This window comes from Drosophila montana, unplaced genomic scaffold (genome assembly GCF_035044405.1).
Source record: "Drosophila montana isolate Dmon_TW-CO22-7 unplaced genomic scaffold, ASM3504440v1 contig_1408_1, whole genome shotgun sequence".
NCBI classification, from domain to species: domain Eukaryota; kingdom Metazoa; phylum Arthropoda; class Insecta; order Diptera; family Drosophilidae; genus Drosophila; species Drosophila montana.
This window is the reverse complement of record NW_026996360.1, coordinates 253,365-277,594: the sequence shown is the minus strand read 5'-3', so window position 1 is coordinate 277,594 and position 24,230 is coordinate 253,365. Positions and strand designations below refer to the sequence as shown.

Genomic DNA, 24,230 nt, shown 5'->3' with positions numbered 1-24,230 from the left:
TAATTTACAAAATGCTGATAAAAATAGGGAAATATCTTAAAAAAAAAGATAAAACTAGTTTTTTATAGACAGATAGGTTGGAAATTAAGAATGTTTTTAATGTCATTGTTTTAATTTCTATAATTTAGCATAGGCATTTCTTTTTGAAACTATAATTTTAATATGTTTTCATAGACCATTGAGAGTTAACAGTCGAATGCAAATGTCACGTTGAGCGCTGATTCCAAAAACCCATCCAAAGGCATATAAATGTCGTAAATTAACTATCAAATGGAAATTCGAATGCCCGAGGCGTTAACTTTCCTGGTCGAACAGTTTCTTGTTGGCTATAGAAAAATACGCCAGGCGGCACAACAAGGTGGCGCCACAGGAAGAAGAAAAAGAAGAAGAAGACGGAGAAGAAAAAATGCATTGGCAGTTATCTGCCAGGCAATACGAAATAAATGGCTACATGGATGCAGTTACAGATCCATTGCACAAGATTGAAGACACACAACAAGCAGCGAGGTGCGGCAACGTGTCGCGAATTATGAGTGCCCCACAGTTGCACACACAAACACACACAGGCACACACACATGCGGCTCGTTTATCGCCCATTCGCGCATAGTTGGCAACACTTAATAATTGAAAAGGAAGCAACGATCCGCCAGTTCGCTGCATCGAACTGCCTGCACTGGTGCTGCCACCGCTTGTTGCGCCTCTCGCGCGTATCGCGCAGTTTGTCTAGTCAACGCCGCCGCCGCCGCCAGTCGCCTGTCCCGGCGCTGTCCAAATGTTTGTCGATAAATTTACGGATGTGCGAGTGTCTTGTGCGATTCGCGAGTCGCTAGTCGCTAGTCGCTGGCGAACAGCGCTTTGGCGGATGCCATCACTTGCGCCAGCCGCAGCACCCAGTTGCCGAATGCCCTCCTCTTTCGCTGAATTGTAACGTCATTGGCATCTACACATATACATATCTGCAAGTGCATGCATGCTGATGCTGTGGCTGTGGCTCGTTTGGGAAATTTGAATTTGATTTTGGAACGGGGCGGCAATCTGCGGCGCGTAAAAGTTATTGACAATGGGATGTATCTGTCGGGTTGTGTCATTAATGGCGAATGCTTTATGATCACATTGCTGCGCAATTTTCAACACATTTTGCGGTCGTTTCGGGCCCGTTTCCCCCTGTCCGAAAGTCCATGATTTTCATGTTTATTGAAGTGTAGATATTTTTATCTATTTTAGAGGCGCAAGTGTTTATTTCGTCTGATTACGTGCTCTTCGATGCTTGTGACTGCAAACTGCCTTCAAAATTATTGCCCAAATAATATTCAAGAAATATATTCACGCTCCTCTGTTCTTTGAACTTAGTTGATCAAATTATGACTCAAATATTATTCCATGTGTGCTGCTGAGTTTGTATCCCAGATTCAACATTTGCCATAACATAAATTCGCCTTTGTAATGGCACATTTGCTAAAAATGATTGCCAGCAGTTGAAAGGCTAAATGCTCTTCCACTGCACTTGCATTGGGCCTCTGCATATGTACGTCAAGGTTACGAGATACGCGGGGGCGGGCTTATTATGATGATGATGATGAGATCCAATAACTGCATACAAGGTGGCCCGGGAATCAATAAATGAAACTTCTTCATTGGAAACTCGAGTGTTTATAGCTGAAAATTTATACAGTTTTTAGTTGAGGTGAGAAAACAAAAATTACTGGGATAATGGCTTAACTGATGTGGATATTAAATTTGATCTAGAATAAGCTATACGCTTACAAAGGACTTACACTTAAATATACTTCGTAGATGAATTTTCAAGTAGGCAAGTGAAAAACGAGAGTCTAGGTTTGATTCCCAAGCTGGATGTGGAAGCACATGTTCGTATTAACTTATAAAGATCTAGAAAAAATCTTAAATTGGTTTAGTCTGAAAACGGTTTTAACTAGTTGCGAATTATAGTTCGACAAATAAATGAACATTGAAATTTGTTAAATTGGTTCTCAGATTGGTTCTTATTTCTTGTCATCTCTATGTGATAATACTGAATGAAAAAGGGTCTAAAAAGTTGGTAAATACGCTTCGTTTTAATATACCCGAAATAGAACAATGCTTGCTCGACCTTTCAACTGTAAAAGCAAAGAAGAAAAGCTTCCACTATGAGAAAAACTAACTGATGGATAACAAATTGCAGTTGACTAAAAAATCAGACACCATCAGGCAAGGGTGGGGCCAAGAGCTGCTGCTGGAGGATGTTGGAAACATTCGAAATTGTGAAACAAGCTTTGACACATTTCGATGTTTTGCTCTGAGGGCTCGTGTGGTATGCAGAAATCTGGACGAGTTGGCAATAACTTGCGACTGATAAATGATGTTGGGTTCGTGGCGCGAAGTCAACTATAGAATTTCTCTATTTCGGTCAATCGAGCTGATGCTGATGTGATGTGTGAGTGTGTGTGCAGCGGGGGGAGGGTAGCTGGGGTCTATTGAAATGAATGTGCGGGCATTCCTTTGGCTGACAGTATTGTGTCCTCATTCGCCGTCGCTCGACAAGCAAAATATGTGGCCAAGATGTCACTCGGCGTGAAGCGAAGAAGAGAGAGAAGCCGTCGCCGTCGCCGTCGTCGTCGTCGTCGTCGCAGCGATATGTGGGGCTCATGTTGCCTAATGTTGTGCAGTCGCCGACCCCCGCCCCCGCCCGCACAACCCTTTGCCCGGCTGTCCAAGCGATATTTTGCATGTTGTCGTGTTAGTCTCGTTTCATCCTCGCTTCTGATGTCCTCGCTTTGACAGCGCGACCGCTGTCCTCAGACCCCCTATCTGCAGCTCCTCCTCCTAACATTGTCTTATTGTTTGGCGTTTCTGCCCTCCTTGCACTCCCATTTTTTATGCCCCCCATTTCGCTTGTTTTTTTGCTTGACATTCGTAAGATGAAGCGACAGTCCGCGCGTTGCGACAATCGCCACACATTTGAATTTTATTGGCTCGCCTGTCAATGTTCCATTTCGAATACTCGCACTCACACAGATCCACAGAAAAAACTTAAAGACAGTTCTATATGAAGAAGCAACAACAAAGCTGTTGAAGGATGCTCAGTGAATTGCTTTCTGATTAGTTTTATATTTGATTTCATCCACATGAAAATCCAAATATTCTACCCTCAGAAACTTTTCTTTCTGTTATTAATAATTATTTAAATATTTAATAATTAATTCGTGAGATTCGTGAGATAGACTTAGACTTGTAGGCGTGAATCTTTCGTATCTTTCATAAAAGCATAAAAAGTTCAGCATATAATTATGTACGGATCCTTTGCCGAAACTTCTTAGGAACATAAGGTGCAAATCTATTAACTTCGCGAGTAATTAAAATAGTTTATCAAGTACCAGTCTCATTAATCAACTACTTTTTTATGGCTTCATAATATTTACCAGGAAGCTTATCTCCCTGTTAAATATATCTCAACTGGTTGAAGGACGACGAGAGGATATGAATGCCAAAAATAATTTTCATTTCTTAATTTCTTATTCTTTGATTGTACTTGAGTATAAAAATCTCTCATGTCGGTAAGGGATTACTCGGATCAGGTTATTGAGAATGTTGTGGTGGTTCAATATACCTTATTAAAGATCACAGCAGGGCGTGTCCTCTCTACTTTAGTTAACCCTTCACTTAACGAACGGCCCTATGTTTATTTAAAATGTCAATAGAAGGATCTTCAGGTCTAATATATATAATATCGTTAATAATACTTATTATAAAACACAGAGAGAAAAACGGCGGGCTATATACAAATATTGTCGTGCATTTGTTAAAAATATGTTTCATTAAATTTAATTCATACTTCTTTTCAAATAACTTCTGAATGGTTTTGAAATCGGATCGGAATTAATCGACTTAGGTACATAATGCAGGCTATTTTCTGTTTTGTGTAGGATGTACAATTCTGTTTATTGAGTGTTCAAAGCAGACTTCGCACTCAATGAAGTCGAATAATAAGAACTTAACTCACCTTCGGTAACATGCCCATAATGTATTCAGCTTCTTCTAATTCTTAGTTACTCAGAGAATGGAGAATTGAGAGTTCACTCAAGCTTCCTCTTCTTTTGCACTTTTTATAGAGATATCTATCTCGCTGTCCTGACTGTTGTGTCGTTTACCAAACAGCGACAGCTTCCCAAATTTGTTAACAATTTCTCAAAACAAGCGACGAATTTGCTGCTGTCGAGTGTCGGCTCTGTCGCATCTGTTTGCAGCAGCAACTGCAAGTTGCAGCAGTTTTCGGGCCTCCATCGCGTCGTTGGCAACGTGTTGTCATTGTTGTTGTAACGCCTACGTCCTGTGTAGCCTGTGCAGATCTTTGCAATTTGTTGCGCCAGTTGCCTTTTTTCCAGCTTGGCGGAAAATGCGGGTGACAAAAGTTTCTGCTGTTGTTGTTGCTGCTGCAACACAAGACTTGCAACAGGCTGTCGCAGCAGCCGTCACACGGCAGCAGCTGGCAAAACCTTTACGACTCAGTTTTGAAGATCCCTCAATGCGATTAGAGAACATTAGCCAAGTGCTCAATCTCTGGCTCTTCACTTGGCCAACAGGCGTGGGATAGTTGTGGGCCAAGTGTATCCATGAGTCGCGCATACCCTTGCAAATGAAAGGCACACGAAAACAGCTTTTTAATTGAGTTCGCACCAGCGCCGGACAACGAATTAACCCCAAATGATTGAGCAACCCACTTAAAGGGCTTCCATCTAATAAGCAGAGCATTCCGGGAACCAAGATAAGACCAAGGCCAGCCAGCCAGCCGCTGGGAGTGACTGCGTAGGTTGGACAACAAAGCGCAAGGACGGCCGGAGGCAAGTCGCATGGAAATATCGCGTTATTGTTAAAATACCCTCAAAGAGGGTATTAGTTTTGTCACAAAATGTGTAACAAATCGGAAAAGCACTGTCCGACTTCATAAACTGTACATATAAGTAGCTAGGTTGATCTCTCTCAATACATATGGAGTAATCTACCGAAATGAACTACTATATCATGTAGCTGGCATAGAAATTATTGGAAAAAATGTTTTCTTATTCAAAGAACAAAATATTTTAAGATATTTTAAGCTTACTTGCAATTCTTATTAATTCTTATTCCAAATGGACTGATTTATCGTTCCATAGACCTGGAAAGAATGGGTCAAATAAATGTATTATAAGCTTTCTTGAGTTTCAAGCTACTTTGACCAAACTTCATTCTTTCAACAACCCGTATCAAATCGAGCTACTATATTATAAATAAATCATTTGCCTCGAATCACTGCTAAGACATATTCCAACTAGGGTGTTTTATCTTCGGCATGCCTTAGATAGATCTTTTGTCTCGTTGTCATTGTCGTCACTGGCTCAGCCACTGGAGTTGGTTCTGGGTGTGCCCATCAAAGTGTTGTCACTGTCAGTGCAAATGTCACAGACACATCAGGGATTAGCGCAAGTAGAAGGCGATGGGCGACCCACGGAAGCCGGATTTAGGGGTTTATGCGCGGCCGACAAATACTCGTACTACAAAAAAGTCATAGAGCACCTGCCAACCGCCCCACCCACCCATCATTACGCACAACAATAATATGCGCTCGTCCTTTAGGCAAACAAAACGATGTCAACCGCAATAACAACAACAACAATAATGAGGGCAAACATCAACAACAGGCAGCGTCGCCGGCGACCACCGCACGGCTCAAAGTCAAAGGATTGGGCCAAGGGGGAAGCATTATTGTGGGTCTGTCTGTCTGCCAGCGCGTATGTGTATGTGTGTGTGTGTGAGTGTGTCTAGTGCCCATTTCGTCATTACTTCAACCACATTTACATGCGTCAAGCCCGGCGAACCTTTGAAGCGTCCGGATGGCAGCGCACCAAACTGTCAGCGGGCCAACCCCCGTCTGACCAGCCACCGTCTCCTGCCCCTCTCCTATACCACCCCATCAAGCGGCTGCAGCTGCTACTGCTGCTCATCTTCCTTCTGCCGCGTCTGTCAAAGTCTGTGGGCGGCTTTCAAGTTGCCAAACCGGGAAGTTTCTTCGCTTTTGATGCATCCAGCCCTCCTTCACCCTCCAGCCCCCTTGTCACATTTGCCTTCTCATTACGAATGTCCTGTGGCATTGTCAACATGTCCTACGCATTATAAACGAATTACTGTCGTCTCTCCGGTTCGTTGGTCTCCGTGTGTGTGCTTCTGTTTTGAGTTGAGCCAGCAAGTTGGTTAATCGCCGGTAAATTTAATTAGACATCGGTGTGGGTAAATTACGGTAAATAAATGTCTGGCAATATGCGGCCCATAATGGGGCGCACGTCTCCCGACTTTTTAGCCATTTCGAAACGTAAATAAACTCACTCACACAAAGTGTATATGAAATGTAAATTGACTGGCAAACATTGCATTTTTCTTCGACCGTAGAGATTAGTCAAGAGTTCAGACCAGAAAATTCACATGTATAGAGCTTTACCTGGATTTTCACCTGACTAGGGTAAGCGTACGTAGGTAATCCACGTAGATTAAAAAAAAGATGTTTACATTACTTAAAAAACGAATTAAGTTTTATGTACTCATTTCTCAACCATAATTTAATATTCAGGGATGTTACATACTTGATTGTGACGCGCATGGCTAGATCGAGCCGACTATTGATGCTGATCAAGAATATATATCCAATATTCATCCAAAATGTTATAAGCTGCATAAATTGTATTATTCTTCGATTTCCTGTGATTCTATTTCTATTGTGATTCCGGCATATCCTCTTTGCTTAATCTTAATTTTAGTTAATCAAATTAACACGGTCTTCCTCCAGTTCCCATTGCAACCATTCCATTTGATTATCGCGCAATTTTTTTTGACAACGTTGGCAACACGGACACGGACACGAGCGCGATGTCCTGGCGCTGGCGCTGGCGATGTCGCTGTCGATGGCAATGGCGACGCATCGATTGTCAAATGTCAGTGTAAAATTTTATTACTTCAATAACTTTGCCGTTATGAGGACTTAATTTATGAGTCGCAGCAACAATGACAGGGACAGCTCCACACAGAGTACAGGACAACAATTGGAAAAAGGCAACTGCTGCAATTTTTGCCCCATGTCCCGCGTCTAGCGTGTGTGTGTGTTTGTGTGGTTGAGTGTGTGTTATAATGTCCTGTTTAAATGCAATAATTTCAGCTGCAATTTTCTGTGACCCCTCGCCCAGTATGTCCTGTGTGTGTCCTGTGTGACGACCAACTGACTGCCAGCTTGCATTTATTTATTGCTGACTGACGTGGCCCACGGCCCGGTTCCGTTCGGTTCGGCTGCCACGCAGGTGGAACCAACCCGATCCTCCCTTCCTCCGCCTTCTCTCTTGTCACAGTTCAGGCCGCGTCAGTCTGTCTAGTTGGGGAGTCATAAAAACGAAAGTTATGACGTCGCCCCTTGGATTTATGGGCATTTTGCAGAATTATTGTTATTTATTTTATTGATGTCCCTGCCTTATGCAATTGCTAAAAAATATTTTGCTGCATACATTACAGCGTCGCATCGGAACGGGCCTGCAGCTCTTCCAGGTTTTGTTAGGCTGGGAATCGAGGGGTATGTGGGGGCAACGTTGAAATGCACAGCAGCAACAACAACTGTGGCATTAAATTTTTACCCTGTCAGCGCAATTTATGTCCTTGACAGCGATAGGCATTTCCTTTGAAGTTTCAAGTGCTCGACATACGACTCGCGGCTTTGCCACAAGGAACAATCGCAGGCAGTTTAAGTCCTTTTGGGTCCAGGGTGCAACCGACACAATTGTCGAGCTCACTTACTCTCTGTATGTGTGTGCGGGTTTGTGTGTGTGTGTTGATTTTCACAAGTGATTGCACTTCAGAGAGAGCCAATGTTGCCCTCGGTGCGAGCCGAGTTTTTGCATTTCAACGGCGTCGCTCGCAAATCGCGAACATTTTGACGGAAACGTGTCATAAATAGCACCGCATGCGGCCATAAACCTAAACCCTACCCCCACACTTCCACCCTCCAGACAGTAGCAAACTTGCTGGCACTTATTCGGACGGCGTTGATTTAGTTGTTTGTCTGGCTTACCTCTTATATAGTGAGACTTCCAGTCTACCAGGTTTTACAGTTTAACTTATTAAGAAATATTTGTTTGTAGCAATAAAGTTTTGAATGAAATCAAGACAGGACAACACAACGCATTCCGTGCACTAATTATTGATTGGATTTAATCAGCCAGTAATAACGTTTATTTATTTTCTTTTTAAATCTTGTATTAAGAACAATATACATTCTTATAACAATGCAGCTAGCTTAGATGATGTTTCGTTGGTTAAGTCCTCAATGGGTCAATAAGCGGCTTATATGAATAAGGCTGAATCGGAAATTAATTTTACAAGCATTCAAATATTATCATTTTGATTTCTATGAGGTATCGGCTTAAAGTTTAGTTTAATCTAAATACATTTTGGTTGGAATTTGTGTTCAGTTCAAGTTTCATAATTTGACTTTAAATTATATATTTATACCATGAAAAAACGTTTTTAATAAAATATATATTTTTGAAGTATTTGCTTTAATTAATCCAGTGAAATAGTTACACCAATTTTCTTAAAAATACATATCAATATTAATCAATTAAAAGTAAATTCGGAATCAATGATTTTGTTATACAACACTGAAGAGAATTCGGAATCAATGTTTGAGCATTGATAAAAGAAATTGATAAATTGATTGAACAAATAATAAATAATTTTTTGTTTTTAATATTTCATTTCTAACAAAAAGTATTAAATATGAATGCTTCTCGATCCATTGAATAAACAATTTTCGAATGTAATTTTTTTACAATTTTGTTTTCTGCTATAGAGAATAAGAATAATTCTTTTGTTTACATCGAGTTATCAACTGTGTAGTACAGTTGTGTACGTATGTTAATCGAACTTCTACGTAAACCACATTTGTAAACCTAAACCATGCAGAGCAGAGCTGTAGGGGCTTAGCACCCGATTTTGGTAAATTACAATTTGATTTTTGGCGCAACATTTGGCAAATAAGCTGATAAAAAGCTAACCTATCGACCCGACGCTCCCAGCTGCCAGTTGATGATGACGGAATCGTGTCAATATCCAGTGGCGTCGGGCACGTGTGCAGAGCGTAAATTCCAGGCCAATGCTAATGGTCCGCAGCCCGCCTCCCAACTGGCAGGCCGAGATTTCAGTTGGAGGAGTTTGCATGTGGGGCATTTTGGCTGGGCTGGGCTGGGCTCTGATGTTGGCGATTTTCGTTGGCTCCAGCGGCCATTAGCACGTGCACACATTCCAAAGATTGGACCGAACGGCAACTCTGGCAGCATCGGTTGCGTCGGCGTCGTCGGCGGCGGCGGCGGCGGCACATAATTTGCGCAAATTACCGACAACGCGTTGCCATATTTTCCATTGGCAATGATGCCGCAGGGTCTCTTGACTCGCTTTCTATTTATGGCTTGGCCGGATGATTGCCCCACCGCCGCCGCCACTGCGTTCGTGTGGGCCTTGGCACAGACAGGTGCGAAACAAGCACGGCGAAGCACGAGTGCCAGGACAACGTTTATCAGCAGTCCTGCCAGTCGCTCCATGCCAGGCAGCCAGCACGAACTGCACAAATCATTTCCGAATTGCACGAAAGTTTGTCTCGCTGCGACTCTGGCTGAGATGTGGAGCAGCTTGGCAGGACATAAGCTGCGTCCATAACTTTGCCTTGTTTATGTTTGTGGGATGTGATGCGACCGATGCGACGGCAACTATGCAACAAAACACACAGCCTCCCTTTCACTCGCTCTCTTTCTTTTTTGGGATGCCCTCTGGAAGCCTGGGGATGCAATGTAGTAGCATAATTTTGCTTTAGGTTCGCCACAGTGCAGTGGTTTCTAAGCGGGATATGAACCGTGCAAAATGTGCAATAACATTAATTGTTGGCAGTTTTTTGATTAACTGCTAAAAATATTAGTCTATTTTTAAACTTGGGAAACTTGAACCGAACTTGTAGTTACATGTTATTAATCACAATCAACTGTTATATCTATCTACGAATGAGTACAAATGAATTGTTTAATTTGTAAGAATTGACTAGTTTCCAAATTATAATTATTAAATTAATCATTTTTTAAATTTGATTGTATATAGTATATATTTTTGTTTATTATACATATTCTCTAAAAATATGTACTTTAATATCTATAAATTGTTTGCAGCCCACTTAAACAACCGAAAAGTGTGATTACAAGTGGTTCGAGTTCGAATTACAAGTATATCTCAAAATAATGTTTATGGGTATGAACCAGAAACTTCAGCAATGCAACTTTTGACGTGTTTCCTGTCCAAAAGAAATGGGTTTAGTTTTGCGAAACACGGCTCCAATAAATATTCATCTTTAAAAATGGGCTTGAAAAGGGTTATACCAAAATTCATGATATATAAAATAACTGCAGTGAAATCTCTGCTTCTAGCTTCTAACTTGAACACCAATCGCCCAACCAGTCGTAAATTATGAATACATATTTTCATATTTCAAACAAGCTATCAAGTATCAAGAAAAAACTGAAAATATTCTGTAATTATTAACAATATTTTCATCTGATTTTTAACGCTTTAAAAATTGTGCACCAAATGCTAAAAAATATATTTCAGTTCTTTGCGAAACATATCTCGACTTCGTTGATATACTCCTGATTTTCATTCAGATCTTCAACATGGCTGGCAATACGAACTGCGTGTTGTTGCGTCTGAAACGGTTGTTAGCCTAATACGAGTGTGTCCTTAAGCGCCTTGTTTACCCCAACGCGTCCTTCGTGCCCTGTGCAAGGTTAAATTCTAGTCCAGTGTGTCTGTGATATGTATGAGCGGTACGTGTGAATGGCGCTTCCAAATGCTGCCAGGGCTGAAGTGCCCGCTGCTTGGTGCTGCTTCTTGGCGCCAGTTACATTGATGCGATGCGATGTGATGCTGATGCCGTTGCCGATGGCGATGCTGGTGCTGGGGCTGATGCCGATGCAGCACATCGGGCGTCAGTTGGTGCTGCTCAGTTGGCAGCTTTTGTTATGCTCGACTCGCTTCCATCACGATTTCCATCCATTTCATCCGTGATGCAACGTCACGCACAGCCATATACAATAATATCAAATTCGCGCATCACTTTCAGCCTGCTACCCAGCTCCGAATACGTCTCGGCAGTTCCTCTGATGTGTCGTCATGTCGCATGCGTCAAATGAATGTTTCATACTCCGAGTGGACCACGTGCCACCGCCTGCACTCGCGCCAAGGACTCATCTGTTTTTGGGCAGCGGCGTTTGATTAGTTTTCCTAGATCGACTTGATGTCCTTGTCCTTGTCCTTGTCCTGCTTGTCGTCATCTGAAATGGTAATTGCCAATGCCCAAAATAGGTATGAAAGCAGAGAAAACTCTCAAATGTTTGGTGCGTGCGGTAATTTCATGGGATTATTTATGAAGACTTTCCCCATATCACTCGCATTACCCATTCCAACAAACATTTAGCTATAGCTAAGAACAATGTACACAACTTTCTGGTTTTTAACAGTCTCACAAACATGTTGCGTAGTCTGGATAAATTCTCGAAATTCCAGCCAGATAATCTATTGTTGTATATTCAACACTCTTGCATTGACATCTTATAGATATCTGTGTGGATTAGAGTTATGCAACCGCAGCTGCTTTGAATACCAAATATATTCTTTGCAATCCCCAGTTCTATGGCGAATCCATTAAGTATGATCCCGCCCCCGTTGCACAACATTTACGATATTTTGCACATTTACAAACACTGGAAAAAAAAGTATATACGTATATCGATTTGAGGAAAAAGTTTTGAAACAGTTATTGGCATCATCAATTGAAGTGTAAGTAAACAACATTAAAAATAATTGCAACTAAATCCAAGCGATTGCGCCGCCATCACATTTCAGCAGAGAAATGGCTGCTGCTGCTGCTGCACCAAGTGCCCAGCGCCAGTCCCTGGGCAGGATTCGCTTCCATGGAGCAGCCAGCTCCTAGAGAGCAGTTGAATGCAACGGCGCAAAAGCTTTCTCGAGTGCATAAATCTGTCGCTAGAATTTCCTTTTTCCAAGTCATTTTATGATTATGTGAAAGATTTTTCCGGCACAACTTGCAAGCCATCTGAGCTTGCATCTGTGTGCGTGCGTGTGTGTGTGCCTGAGTGTGTATAATGCAACTGTAAATTCTTTTCGCTCAAGTCGTTTCAGCATCGCAATTGAAGCCACTTTGATGTTTGTTCCGACTTCGATGTCCCAATAATTGGCGATTTGAATGAAATTATATGCCAAAGTTTAGGCCCTAATGGAATCAGTTCCTGAACGAGTTTCTTTAAGAAAAATCATCTCAATAAAGACTAAGCAGGGGGTTCACAAAAAATTATGCTTTTAAAAAACTAAAAATTACTATGAACTATAAAATATTTATTACAGATTTTAAACGAAGAGCTGTCATAATTCACACCTAGTTTTGGTGATTATCACAGGACGCAAAACTAGGTTTTCCTTAACATAAAATAGGATCTTATACTAGCTAATGTTTATTAATAAGTATAATAGTCGTAGGTGTGAGAGAGAGAACTGTTATAATTCCCAACTAGTGGGATACGTATATACTTTGATTTTTGCTGTTTAAGGTACACAATACAAATATGTAAGATTTCCGTTTGTTTAATGGAAGAAATACATGCTCAGCCTGTAAGCCGAGGTCTGTTCTTTTAGAAAGATGTTCCGCGCTGTAATTAGAAATTTTAAAAGAATTGAATGCAAAACCAATTAGAAAGCATTTTTTAGTTTAATTTACTTTCTGCCAAGTTTGGTTCTTTACGTTCCACCCAAAGCTGCTGGGACCTTTATAAGAAACTTCATCGACGATAGCTTGCCCCTACGCTTGTTGAGCTAGAGTACTGGCAGCTATACTGCTGTCAGGTAACTCCTGAATATCGTGATCCTCCACGGGCTTGTCGTTGGGATTTTCTGTAACGGCCGCATTTCCAGCTCCCTGTCCTTGAGCACCTTTCGAAGCCGAGTCCTGCTTAACCTCAGCAGCAGCAGCATTCTTTTCTCTGCGGCGTTTCTTAACGTGCACCCGCACGGTGCCCATGCCCCAGGCCATCTTTCCATGTCTGGCTAAAAGCAGCTCGTTGGACTCCTTGGTGATCTTCAGTACCATCTTTTGGCCCTTGCTATCGGGCTTGACAGTAACCACTTGCCAGTCAGCTGTGGGTATATCCGGATTTTGCCATTTCAATAGGTCCATGGCCTGCTCCCGCGGCATGACCCGCGGCAGAGTCAGCTTCGCTCTGAGCAGCGGCGGAATCCATTTTTTATTGACAACCTCGAGTTTCGCGTCTGGCCATGGGGCATCCATGGCCGCCACTGTCGTGGAGAGCCATTTCATGGCATGGTCATCGCCGCAACCGATAAGCTTGACCCCAGTTTGCCAACCGGCATCATCAAAGCGGGCGGGTATACTGTCGGGCTTGGCCATACTTTGGAGCATGGCATCCACCAGCTTAGTCTCGACCAACTGCCACTGGCTTGGTGTAATCTTTCCGGATGAATTGCTTTTATCAATGAGCGCCACAATCAGATCATCATCCCTTCTGGCCTCATTCTCCATCTTATCGGCTGTCTTATTTTGGTTGCAAGGCCGCTTGGACGCAGGCGCTTCAGTCTTGGAGGAGCGCGGTCTCTTGTAGGCCGACGACTCCTCAACCGAATGTTTGCCATCCTTCAGCTTAGTGGCTCCGGGCTTGGCTGCAATTTGCTTGCCCTTGGGGGTCACTGGTTCTTCTTTGATTTGGGGTATGGGAGAAATTGACCTGCCAGTTGCCTCCGCACACGCAACGCATTGACTTTCGTTCTGGGGCGAGAAGTTGTTACTGACCTGTGGACGGGAACCGATTAGAAGTGATACGTTATATAGACCATGAGCATTGTTGATCTCTACCCTGGGGGCGGCAGTCTGAGCTGGAGGTATCTTAGCATTGCCACACGATTCGCACACGGCTTCAGTTTTTATTGGCTGAATGAGGTTCGCTTGCGGCACGCTCAGATTGATGGCAGTCGCTGTGCAACGACCTTGGCCTGCGTCCACCAAGGTCGAGGTGTGACCACTGGCGACACGTGGAGAGGACTTCTCCTCCCCGTGCCCGCCGGTGGTAGCGGTCACTTCTTCCACCGACGTTTGGACTGATATCCCAGCCCGAGTTGTTTCTATATTCACCTCCATTGCGATTTATGAATTCAGGGAATCACCCCTAGCGTTTTATGCCTACCGCCAGGCAATAAACACCTCTGAACCATGGCTCCGGTCTTATACCGGAACCTTAGCTAGACACTGCATCGCCTGGATGAAAAGTGTGCAAAGTATTGCCCGTTTCATCCAAAATAAGGCAGTGCCCATTGCCCGGCCGGCACCCTCGTGGAGGGTTCAGTTAGAGGATTTTTGCCGGCCCCACAAAAAATTTTTGAATGTGTTAATGAAATTAACTCAGCAATTAAATCTGTTAAATATCTGGAAACATTTCTATTAATGCACATGAAAAATAAATAAAGAAATTTAAAGTATCATAAAATCAATACATATTAAGTAAATCTTGGAATATTCTCATTCTTAATATTTTATCTTTTATTTTATGAATTTTAACTTGGATTTTGATGAGCAAAATTATGATAAACTACATACTTTTTTTTTTGCATATTCTTAACTATTTTAATAAATAAAAAAATAATTATTTGAATTTTAATTTGATTTCAGAAAATAGCCATCTTTTAAATTAACTATAATTTTAACTCTGGAAGAATTAAAAAAATAGGTAAGTAATATTTAATTAATTTTTTGAATTTTGAAAACTGAATTGAATTATATATTGATTATTTTTGCTTTAAACTATATTATTTAAAAATTTTGTAGTCCTTTATTCAAATCAATCTTGATTGCTTTATTTTGTCACATCACTTTATATTATTTAATAAAACGGCAGTTATTTATTTTTTTAAATTAGAACATTAATTTTGTTGCTGGAGCAGACATCTGCTACCGTTGCCGGTCTGAATTCAAGTGATTTAATTTGGGAGGGTTTTATATGAGGCGTAATGAAATGCGATTTGACATTAGATGCAAAGTCTACTGAAAAAGAAAAGCAATATTCGCCAATATAATTTTAAAATACTTAGAGAAAGATACTTTAAATAATTAACTTCATTTGACAAAATATAAGCTGGATGTCTTTTACGGGCAAGAAATATTTTGAATTATCTGGTGCGATACTTCATAGATGTAATTTTTTATTAGATAATATGTTCTGTTTCCCAACTGTGAAATACAGACAGCTTAAAGATTGGCGATTCCCAAGCAGAAGTTCCAAAACTTTGGGAGATAAAGGGGCCCAGAATTGGTTGACTAATCGTATTTATGACTAGCTTAAGGCCTTCAGGGTCAAAGCTAAAAAGTTTTCTTTTAACACTTTTATTTTGCATCAAACTTTGTTAATATGCGACACAAATATTTGTTGAGCGTGGGAGCATGATTAACCGAAACCTAGCCAGAGATTAATGATAAATCTCTTCAATTGATTTAGCTACTGTTCCCAAAGTGAGCTCCGCATTGGAGATGCCGTCTGGTGAACCGGATGCAATTCGCGAAATGTATTTCCTGGAACTGAATGCCATGCAGCACACTGTCAACGGCGTCATTTGCAGCATCATCATTATTTTAGTTGTTTTTCTCGATGTTGTTGTTGTTCATGTTGTTGTATTTGTTGTTATTAGTTTGAAAGAGTTGACGTAAATTATCGATAGCCATCGATAGTTTATGTCACACCATTGACTTTGATATACGACAAGATTTTGCACAAATCATAAATAATGGCAAATGCGATAATAAATTTGAAATTTCCTGGCGGCAGCAAATGATCGTCTTCGTCTCCGTGTGGCCACGACAGCGCAACACCCGCCCCGGCCCTACACCCTGCCCCCTACCCCACTCAGCTAGTCCCGGTCCTCTCCTGGTCCAATGGCAGCGACAGCAGCGCTCATTTGGCAATGCGCGGCTAGGCCGGCCAAGTGGGTTGACATGATGACGACGTCGACGACGTAGCTGCTGCTGCTGCTGCACTCCACTCCGCGGCAAGTGAGTGCAGCAGCCATGAGGTGTCGTCGTACGTGCAATTTATTCATAAATGTTGTAGCCCACATTCAAAGCGCAAGCCCAGCGATTTGACGGAGATGAATTCATCTTTGATAGATGATGGATGTGCCGGCTGCAGCGGCAGCTAACATAAGTCACCCAGCCCTGCCCAACCCGACCAAGACCAAGACCCAACCGGGCGACGACCCAGTCCCAGCCCCAATTTCCGCTACGGTCAGGCTGGCCGTCGCAGGGCAAGGAGTCGTCTTTGTGACGTCTGAGAAATGTGCAACATCCACGACGTGGCACACACTCACACACACATGCTTGTAGGGGCATATGAGTCGTTGGCGGCAGCAGCAGCAGAAGCAGCAGCAGAAACAGCATCGTCGTCATCGGCTATCAATGATATATTGGCGCCGCTATGTGCGACAATAACGTAAAATAATAGCGCAGGTGTTTCACAAGGCGACGAACTCAGCCAGTGCCGCCGCCGCCTCCAATGGAGCTGATGACGAAAGAGTTTAGATTACGTTGTTCAGTCAAATCAATCATAACTGGAGCTAGCTTCGAAACAGGTTGCTTTCCCAGTTCTAACCAACTGGTCGCCACGTGGTGAATGCATTCCCATTTGTCTATAGTCAAAAGAAATTGTTTTAGATAGTTGAGTTTTATAAAGATAAATTCAAGCTCGCCAAATTTGATAAGGGTAAAGAGTACGGCCAACAGAATAACGAGAAATTTCCTTTAAAATTTCCAATTTGTTTAACTTTCCCTTCGATTTTCCCAATATGTCATTCAAAGAGTATGCAAAAATTGGTAACTTAAGTATTTTTAATGATTGCCAAACTTAACGAGAAATTCCCTTTAAAATTCCTTATTCGTGTAAATTTCCCCTCGATTTTCCCAATGTGTCATTCAAAAAAGAGTATGATAAAATTGGTATTTTTAATGATTGGAAAACTTAACGAAAAATTCCCTTCCGATTTCCGATTTCGTCCCTTCAATTTTCCAAAGGTGTCATTTAAAGAAAAACAAGAATTAATTAATAATTTAAAAGTTTTTTTTACAAACTTTTGGACATTTCTAGTCAATATATGGACTATATATTTCGAGATGAGAATTTGTAATAATTAAAAGGGAAGTGCGAACAAAGTTTGCCCAAAAAATGCACTCTTTGTAAGCCCAAACAAACTTAGTGGAACTAAAAAATGATTAATTTAAGAAAACTTTTGACCGCCGATAAAAAGTCGAATTCTAGAGCAAAATTTCCAATGCAAAATTCCCAGTTTAACCAAAACAAATCTCTGATACTCTTGGAATTTTAACTTGCTGTGAAAATCAATTGGCAATTGGCATTCAAAATGTGAATTTCTCACGATCTGTGGTGTGCTCCTGTCAAAGGCTGATTCAGGTCTCAGGATTCCGGCTGCCGCAATCAAACTGCGATCACTGCTGCTATGATCACTCTTAGATAGCTCAATTCACAGCGCGGAGCCAGCACATTTACCAGCTCTTAGCCAAGAGTTTGACATGCTTTCCCCTTCTGCTGCTTCGGCCAGGTTTCACCTTTCATTTGTATGCTTTGCATGCATTTCTTAGCTAGTTTCCGTTAAGTCCAATTAAAATTGCCCTATCTGCGATCGGCCAACAAATTGCTGCCCCATGCAGCTGAGGCAATTGCCGACCAGCAGCAGCAGCAGCAGCAGCAGCCAGCCGCCAGCTGCCCGGGCCATAGCCAAACCAGTTGGCTGTCCAGGCTAACCAACTAAGCAGGCAGTCAGGCAACCAACCTGCAGCAGCAGCCCGACAACAACAAATTAAGTGACAAAATGTCAATGCAAACAAGCAACACACACAGCCGCAAACAACCCAGCGTCCAAATCGCAGCTGGGATCATTGATTCTCTCTCGTTCAATTGGCAAACAGCAGAACCAAATCGCAGACCTTTTCCCTATTTGGTAAAAACTCTTCGTTTTCTACAGATATTTTGCAAGAAATTTTATTAAATATTTGTGTTATTACGATTGTACCAAGAACAAGCCGTATTAAATATTTATATATTTACAATTTTTCGAAACAAAAAGTTTTTGTGGAAATAGACATCTGCAGATCGAGCAAAGATAAAGCTAGCGGCAGAAGAAAGTGGGAGCTCTGTTGACACCCCGTTGGCAGCTGTTTAAAAGCCAGACAGGGGGAAGAGCGGGGCGAGGAGGAGTTGCGCGAGTGTGATGCACGCAAAATTTATTAATGTAACCGCAACTTGACACATTTGGCAGCACTGGCAGCGCTGATGTTGCCTGTCCCGGCAAGTGTCATGTGCGCACAAAATTTGCAAGCAACTGCGACAACAGCAACCAAATTAACAACAGCCACAACATCAACAACAACAACAACAATATAGCCAATCATTCAGATCGAGCAACGATCCGAGTCGATCGAAATATCCAACGAAAGGCGAACGAACGAACGAGCGAGCGACGAGGCAGGCGACAAGAAAAATCAATTAGTGAGCGACATGTGACGATAATAATGCCAACAATAAAAATTGCACTGAGGCCCCAATGTGGCTCACAGACCAAGTGACGACGACAACAGCAACAACAACAACAACAACAACAACACGTGCTGTCAGAGAGATAGAGAGAGCCAAATATACGCAGCTAGCCACAAGCAAAGTATCTTTGTATCTTTGTATCTGCAGCCGAGTAAGTTTTTTGTGAGCCGTTGAGACTTTGATCAGTGCCTGCAATCGATCCGCCTTCACTTTGCCCAGCTAAATTTCAATTTCCGCAGCAAGTTTTTCTACCTCTGGGAATCAAAACTCAGCCGTAACATCAAGAACTTGAAAGTCCGGCAACGCCAAGCGGTGGCGTGCGGCGGAATGCAAATAAACAAAATGAAATATGTAAGTGTATGTTGTTGTTGTTGTTGTTCTTATGGGAGTGTGTGTGGCGGGTGTTGTGTGTTGTTTAGTTGGGATCCCACTGGGGCTGGGCCCCTAACGAATGGGGGCCAAGAGTCAACCTGCGATCGTTCGATACAAAATTGATTGTCCATCGTAAATTGAATTTGTGGCATTCGCCAGTCGCAAAATTTATGCCCGCTTCGGTTATTTTTTCAATCAACGCAAAGTCACTTCGGCTACACACAGAATGGATTGCAAAATATTTCACAGGCCATAACCGAAGAAGCAAACGAAGCCTTGAAACTGACTTTAGACAGCCGAGTGTTGGAAAAGTGAAAACAAACAAATGCTTTCTTTAAGTATCGGACTTTTGAATGGAAAAAATAATAATGGGAAATTCTTAAATATTGATAAAAGGCGGGCCTGGACATCAGGAAGCTGCCGTTGAGCTAACTACAATCCGAAGCGAATTGTTGAAATCCAGGCGGAACACTTTTTAAAAAGGCTCTAAATAGTTAAATAGCCTATATATGCTTCCTTCTCGAAACCAATCGTTCAGCCTAAACAGCCTAGCCTTACCAAGTTATATTCCCACAAGACAATTCCCCTTGGTTGTCAGTTGGTTTCTTCCAAAACAATTTTAATTTTTCTTTCAATCGAACTATATCTATTCCTACTTCCCCATTAAAGATTTAATCTGTATTTGGGTAAAAACTGTATTTTTATGTCTTTACTGATTTACCCAATGAAAACTCCACCAACTCCCAATATTCGATTCCCTGTGGCTGTGCGGAAGTGTCTGAAGTGTCGTCGAGCCTTCAAATGCGTCTTCGACACGCGATGAAATGTTCCGGGGCCACCGACTCAGGCTCAGTTTTTCCTAGAGTTCTTTCATTGTCTAATGCCATTTTCTTTTCATTTACCATTGGCCTCGCGGGGTGCAAAGTTTTTCGCGCCTTTTCCCAGTGACAATTTTTGCGCGGCGGCTGTTTTCTTAATTTCTGATTGAACTTTTCTGTTGACGGAATTGAGTGTCGCCTGGGCCCCTGTACCCCCATCCAGCTGGCGCTCGTCTTCCTGTCTGGCTGGGAACAATCGACTGAATGAATTTGTACGAAACAGATGTGTTATTCCCCCTACCCCGCCTCCCACTTCTACCAGAGAGCATTGCAATTGTCTTTGGGAAATGTCTTTTTCTGTATTTTTGTCAAACCGCAAGACGCAATTGTCTGGCACTCACAAGCCCCTGTCCCAGTCCCAGCCCCAGTCCCATACCCAGCCACAGCCACAGCCCCCAACTCCATTTCGAAGCATTGCCAAAAATTAAAGTCCAACCATTTTGAGAGACACAACTCTGACAATGAAAAACTAGAGTAGAAGCTGTCTACGTTTGGCTATTTTATGCAAATAAGTTCAATCACCTTTCACTCAATCAGACAAACTGTAGCGGAAGGATTCCTCAAACGCCACGCCTCGCTGCCCGCCCCTCTGCTCCGATGGCAGCTCGTCAATTTTCGTTCACAGCACTTTCAATTTATTTCCAAAGTCTGCCCCAGCTCTCCCTTCCACAGCTGTTATTTACCCTTTTGCCGCTGTCACAATCTGCAACACCCATCCGGCTTGATGGGTCCGCCGCCGCAGCGGTCCAGTCTGGTCTGCCCGTCGTTTTCGGTGTGTGTACGGTCGGATTGGCTGTCAGTTGGCCGGTCAGTCTGTCACTCAATCGACTCGTAGTCCGAGTTCGAATGCGAGTCCGAGGAACGAGTTCGTCTTGTGCTTGCCCCAAGGATTTTCAATCGAATCTGTCAAATATCACAACCTTCAATCAAACCAAAAGCTGTGCAGCACCAGCTCATTTTTATCATCTCACTCTCTCTCTCTGTCCGATGTTGCTTCTGCTGATGCTGAGGATGATGAAACAACCACCCGCAGGACACGCATGTGACAACAAACGAATTGACAATGGACAACGCTGACAAGCAATGTACAAATCGACACACGCACAGAGACACAAGCGGAAGGATAAATCATTCGCTAGGATGTCAACCTTCGATATTTCATATTTTCAATTTATTTTTGCAATTTATTCCAACTGCCCCCCTCTCAGAAGTAATAGCTGAGAATTGAGAATTCGGCTATAAAAAGACAAATTCGAGTATTACCAAATAGATCATATAAGAGAGCCATATTTTTCCGGAAGTTCTGCGTTAATATATATATGGCCCTGCCTGCTTTTTAACACATCTCGAATCGATATTCAACCCAAGCTCTGGTCAAACTTACCACCAGATGTGCGCTGATGCACTCTAACTAGAGCAACCTGGGGGCGTCAGTAGCAGGAAACAACTGCGTGTACATCAAAGTTAAGAGCACTGTTCGTTGACGAAGATGTCAGTCCAGTTGTTGTCGACGGGATAATAACGACGGACCGCCAATGAGTCAGAGGACCTGTGCGCTGTCCGCTTTCTGTCCGTCTGTCCGTCAGTCCGACGACACACATATTTTTCTTTTCTCTACGTTTTTGCTTTCATACGCCAGTTGCTTTTCATTTATCACAAATCCTTTATCTATCCACTCAGGGACATCATCTTCGTGCCATCAGGGCAAACGTCTTGGCCATAGACCGGTCCTGTACCCGGTTGACGATCGACAGCCGCCACCCGCATGTGCATTGGAGCAGATAACAAAGATCCTTCAACGGATTGACAACTGGAGGCGAGTAACTTTGTAATTTCTCATGCTTCAAAGTCGAGACGACGCTGACGCCACCAACAAGCACACTTCACAATTTCTTTACTTATTTGAACCGTTTTTATGCGCTCTTTAGAAAAATACATTCGAGCAGGGCATTGCGATATTATCAACTGTTTCGAGCCCGTTATCAAAACGAAAAGACTGTGATAGGAGGTCAATTTGATCGATAAAACAAAGCTTTGTGGGTTGTTATCGAAAAATAATTATGTAGATGTAGGCAATGGGTTCCAGTTGGGTATATAGCATATAGATATCGATAAAAGCCTCAAGATATTGATAATATATATGATTATAGATATCTATAACTCCAATCATCAATATTCTTTTGGATATTGGTGCAGGCAATAGGTGTTAAGCAACATGCTAGATATATATCGCCAAAAACCTTTAGATATTGATAAATGTGTTTAAAGATCGATATCGATATTGGTTAAATTCGATAGTTTTTAATATCGCTGTATGGGATGGGAACATGCAGAAAAGAAGCTATGAATTGATTTGTTGACATATCGATGCATATGGACACATCGATAAATTTATCTACCGATACAAAAATTAAAGCTGAATATTTACAGATATTTGACTTAAATATACCATACTGAGGGTATTGTAAAAAATCTCCATTACCTCCCATTATATTATTATGTGCATATACAATATACATATGCTGTCGCAGTTCGATGTCTATCAATATCTAGGTCAATTGCTGTTATCAATTAATAGATTATCAGTCCACTTGACGAAATACCAAATGAAATTCTGAGCTGCTTTCAATTAAATTAAAATTAGTATCCCATTCCAAGAGTAGTTCCGCTTCGGTTAGTAGTTCGAGTTACTTCCCAGAGCATCAAATGAGTTTCCGCTGGTAAATACATATATAATATATACTACATATATACAAATACAAGTACAAGCGCATGTCTGCCCATCGGTTTGCATGTCTCTGGGTGTGCGTGTGTGTGTGTGTGTGTGCGGGTGTCCTTTGTGCGACAAAAGGTCCTTCATTAGAAAAATTTTCAACTTGTCATCTTTTTCGTCATCAACTCAATCTCAAGTCAAACCAACGGCTGTTGCCTTTGCTACTCTGCTGTCGCTTTACATCTCGTCAGGATGTTTTCTCTCTGTCTCTCATGTGTGCCACCAACTTGTCCAATATTGTCCTTTTTCCTTATGCTTTTCATTTGTCCATCTTCTGCTTGTACTACGCCAGCCCGCTGCATCCTTTTGGCCTCTTGGCTTGTGCCCACTTTGCCCACCCGCTTCAACATTTCCAACAATTTTTGTTGTTTCTGCCTGATGAAGGGTCGCCGCCGCCTGGACAGAGTTCGTCACTTTTCAGTTTTGGTTTGACGAACTTCGTCCTCCGCTTGTTGGCCAGAAATTAAATAGAAATTTGACTAGCTGCTGCTCTGCTGCTGCTGCAGGTTTCTGGACAAAAAAGTTTATCAAATTCCTGTTAATTGAAATGTTGATTTTAGTTGCGAGGCTAACAAATTGCAAAGACATAAAAGCCATTACACACACGCACACACACACACACACACATCAGTTGCAAACTGCAGTCGGTTTATATCCTTGCCACAACTACTCATATGTATTTCCTTTTGCCTTTAAAAAGAATACGAGATACATAAAGGACGAGATGCACTCAATATTGTGTAGCTTTTTTTTATTTTGATTACGATTTAGTATGCTTTAAAAAATGCGATAAGAGAGACATTTGTAGCTGGAAGCTTTAATATGGAAATAAAAATGTATTCTTGGTATTTTTATGAGCAAAATGCAGCTCAAATATTGCGTTTTAGATTCTCTTAGAATATTTTTGAAAATATTTGTCTCGATTTAATTGACTGCACATCGATAATATTTATACTTTGGAATGACAATAATTTACTGTGCTTTCAATCTGCTGCAAATGAATGAGAAAGGTCTTAGTGAATGGAGCTAAGATTCAAGTGGACAGCCAAGAGCCAAGGCTCAGTAAAAGTTTTCTGTGCTTTGGAACTAAATCGAGTTTTGAGTTGAGAGTCTCGGCTCTAGAGACTCTTTCAGTATTTTTCAATTCTCTTCGACTCAAAACCTAACTAAATTAAACCTAAATTTTAATAAAACTTGCCAAAACTGTTTACCAACTCTTTTCTGCTATACTTCAAGATAACAAAAAATCTTTTAGTATATTTTATTGCACATACAAAATGTGTCATTCCGCACATATGTTTAACACACACTTATTGTGTGGGTGTGTGTGTGGGGCTTTGTCTGCGTTTATTGGACACGGTTGACAGTTTGTCCAGTGTTGGACATTAACTGTACCGTTACTTTATATTATGCGGCAGTGTCAACAGCATCAGCCCAACACTGAGGAACTGAGGCCAAAGGCAAAATGAACCAAAGTTGAC

The 24,230-nt window shown here is 41.9% G+C and overlaps 1 protein-coding gene and 2 long non-coding RNA genes across 3 annotated transcripts; 1 reads left to right on the top strand and 2 right to left on the bottom strand.

Moving 5' to 3' along the window:
* Nucleotides 1-79: 79 nt before the first annotated feature.
* LOC135428259 (uncharacterized) lies at nucleotides 80-1,872 on the bottom strand. The gene is made up of 3 exons (XR_010436225.1): nucleotides 1,777-1,872; nucleotides 1,329-1,657; nucleotides 80-1,274 (listed from the first exon to the last, which is right to left on the bottom strand). It is a non-coding gene; the product is annotated as an uncharacterized LOC135428259 (long non-coding RNA).
* LOC135428263 (uncharacterized) lies at nucleotides 1,473-1,982 on the top strand. The gene is made up of 2 exons (XR_010436226.1): nucleotides 1,473-1,685; nucleotides 1,748-1,982. It is a non-coding gene; the product is annotated as an uncharacterized LOC135428263 (long non-coding RNA).
* Nucleotides 1,983-12,560: 10,578 nt separating this feature from the next.
* On the bottom strand, nucleotides 12,561-14,504 carry LOC135428546 (uncharacterized). Its single transcript, XM_064682614.1, has 2 exons — nucleotides 12,840-14,504; nucleotides 12,561-12,771 (listed from the first exon to the last, which is right to left on the bottom strand). Exon 1 carries the CDS (start codon nucleotides 14,268-14,270, stop codon nucleotides 12,921-12,923), a length of 1,350 nt encoding a protein of 449 aa, XP_064538684.1. The 5' UTR covers nucleotides 14,271-14,504; the 3' UTR covers nucleotides 12,561-12,771; nucleotides 12,840-12,920.
* Nucleotides 14,505-24,230: the final 9,726 nt, after the last annotated feature.

Bases quoted from the DNA above. Each gene is read 5' to 3' on its own strand.
- LOC135428546 (XM_064682614.1), bottom strand. From the start codon at position 14,270: ATGGAGGTGAATATAGAAACAACTCGGGCTGGGATATCAGTCCAAACG.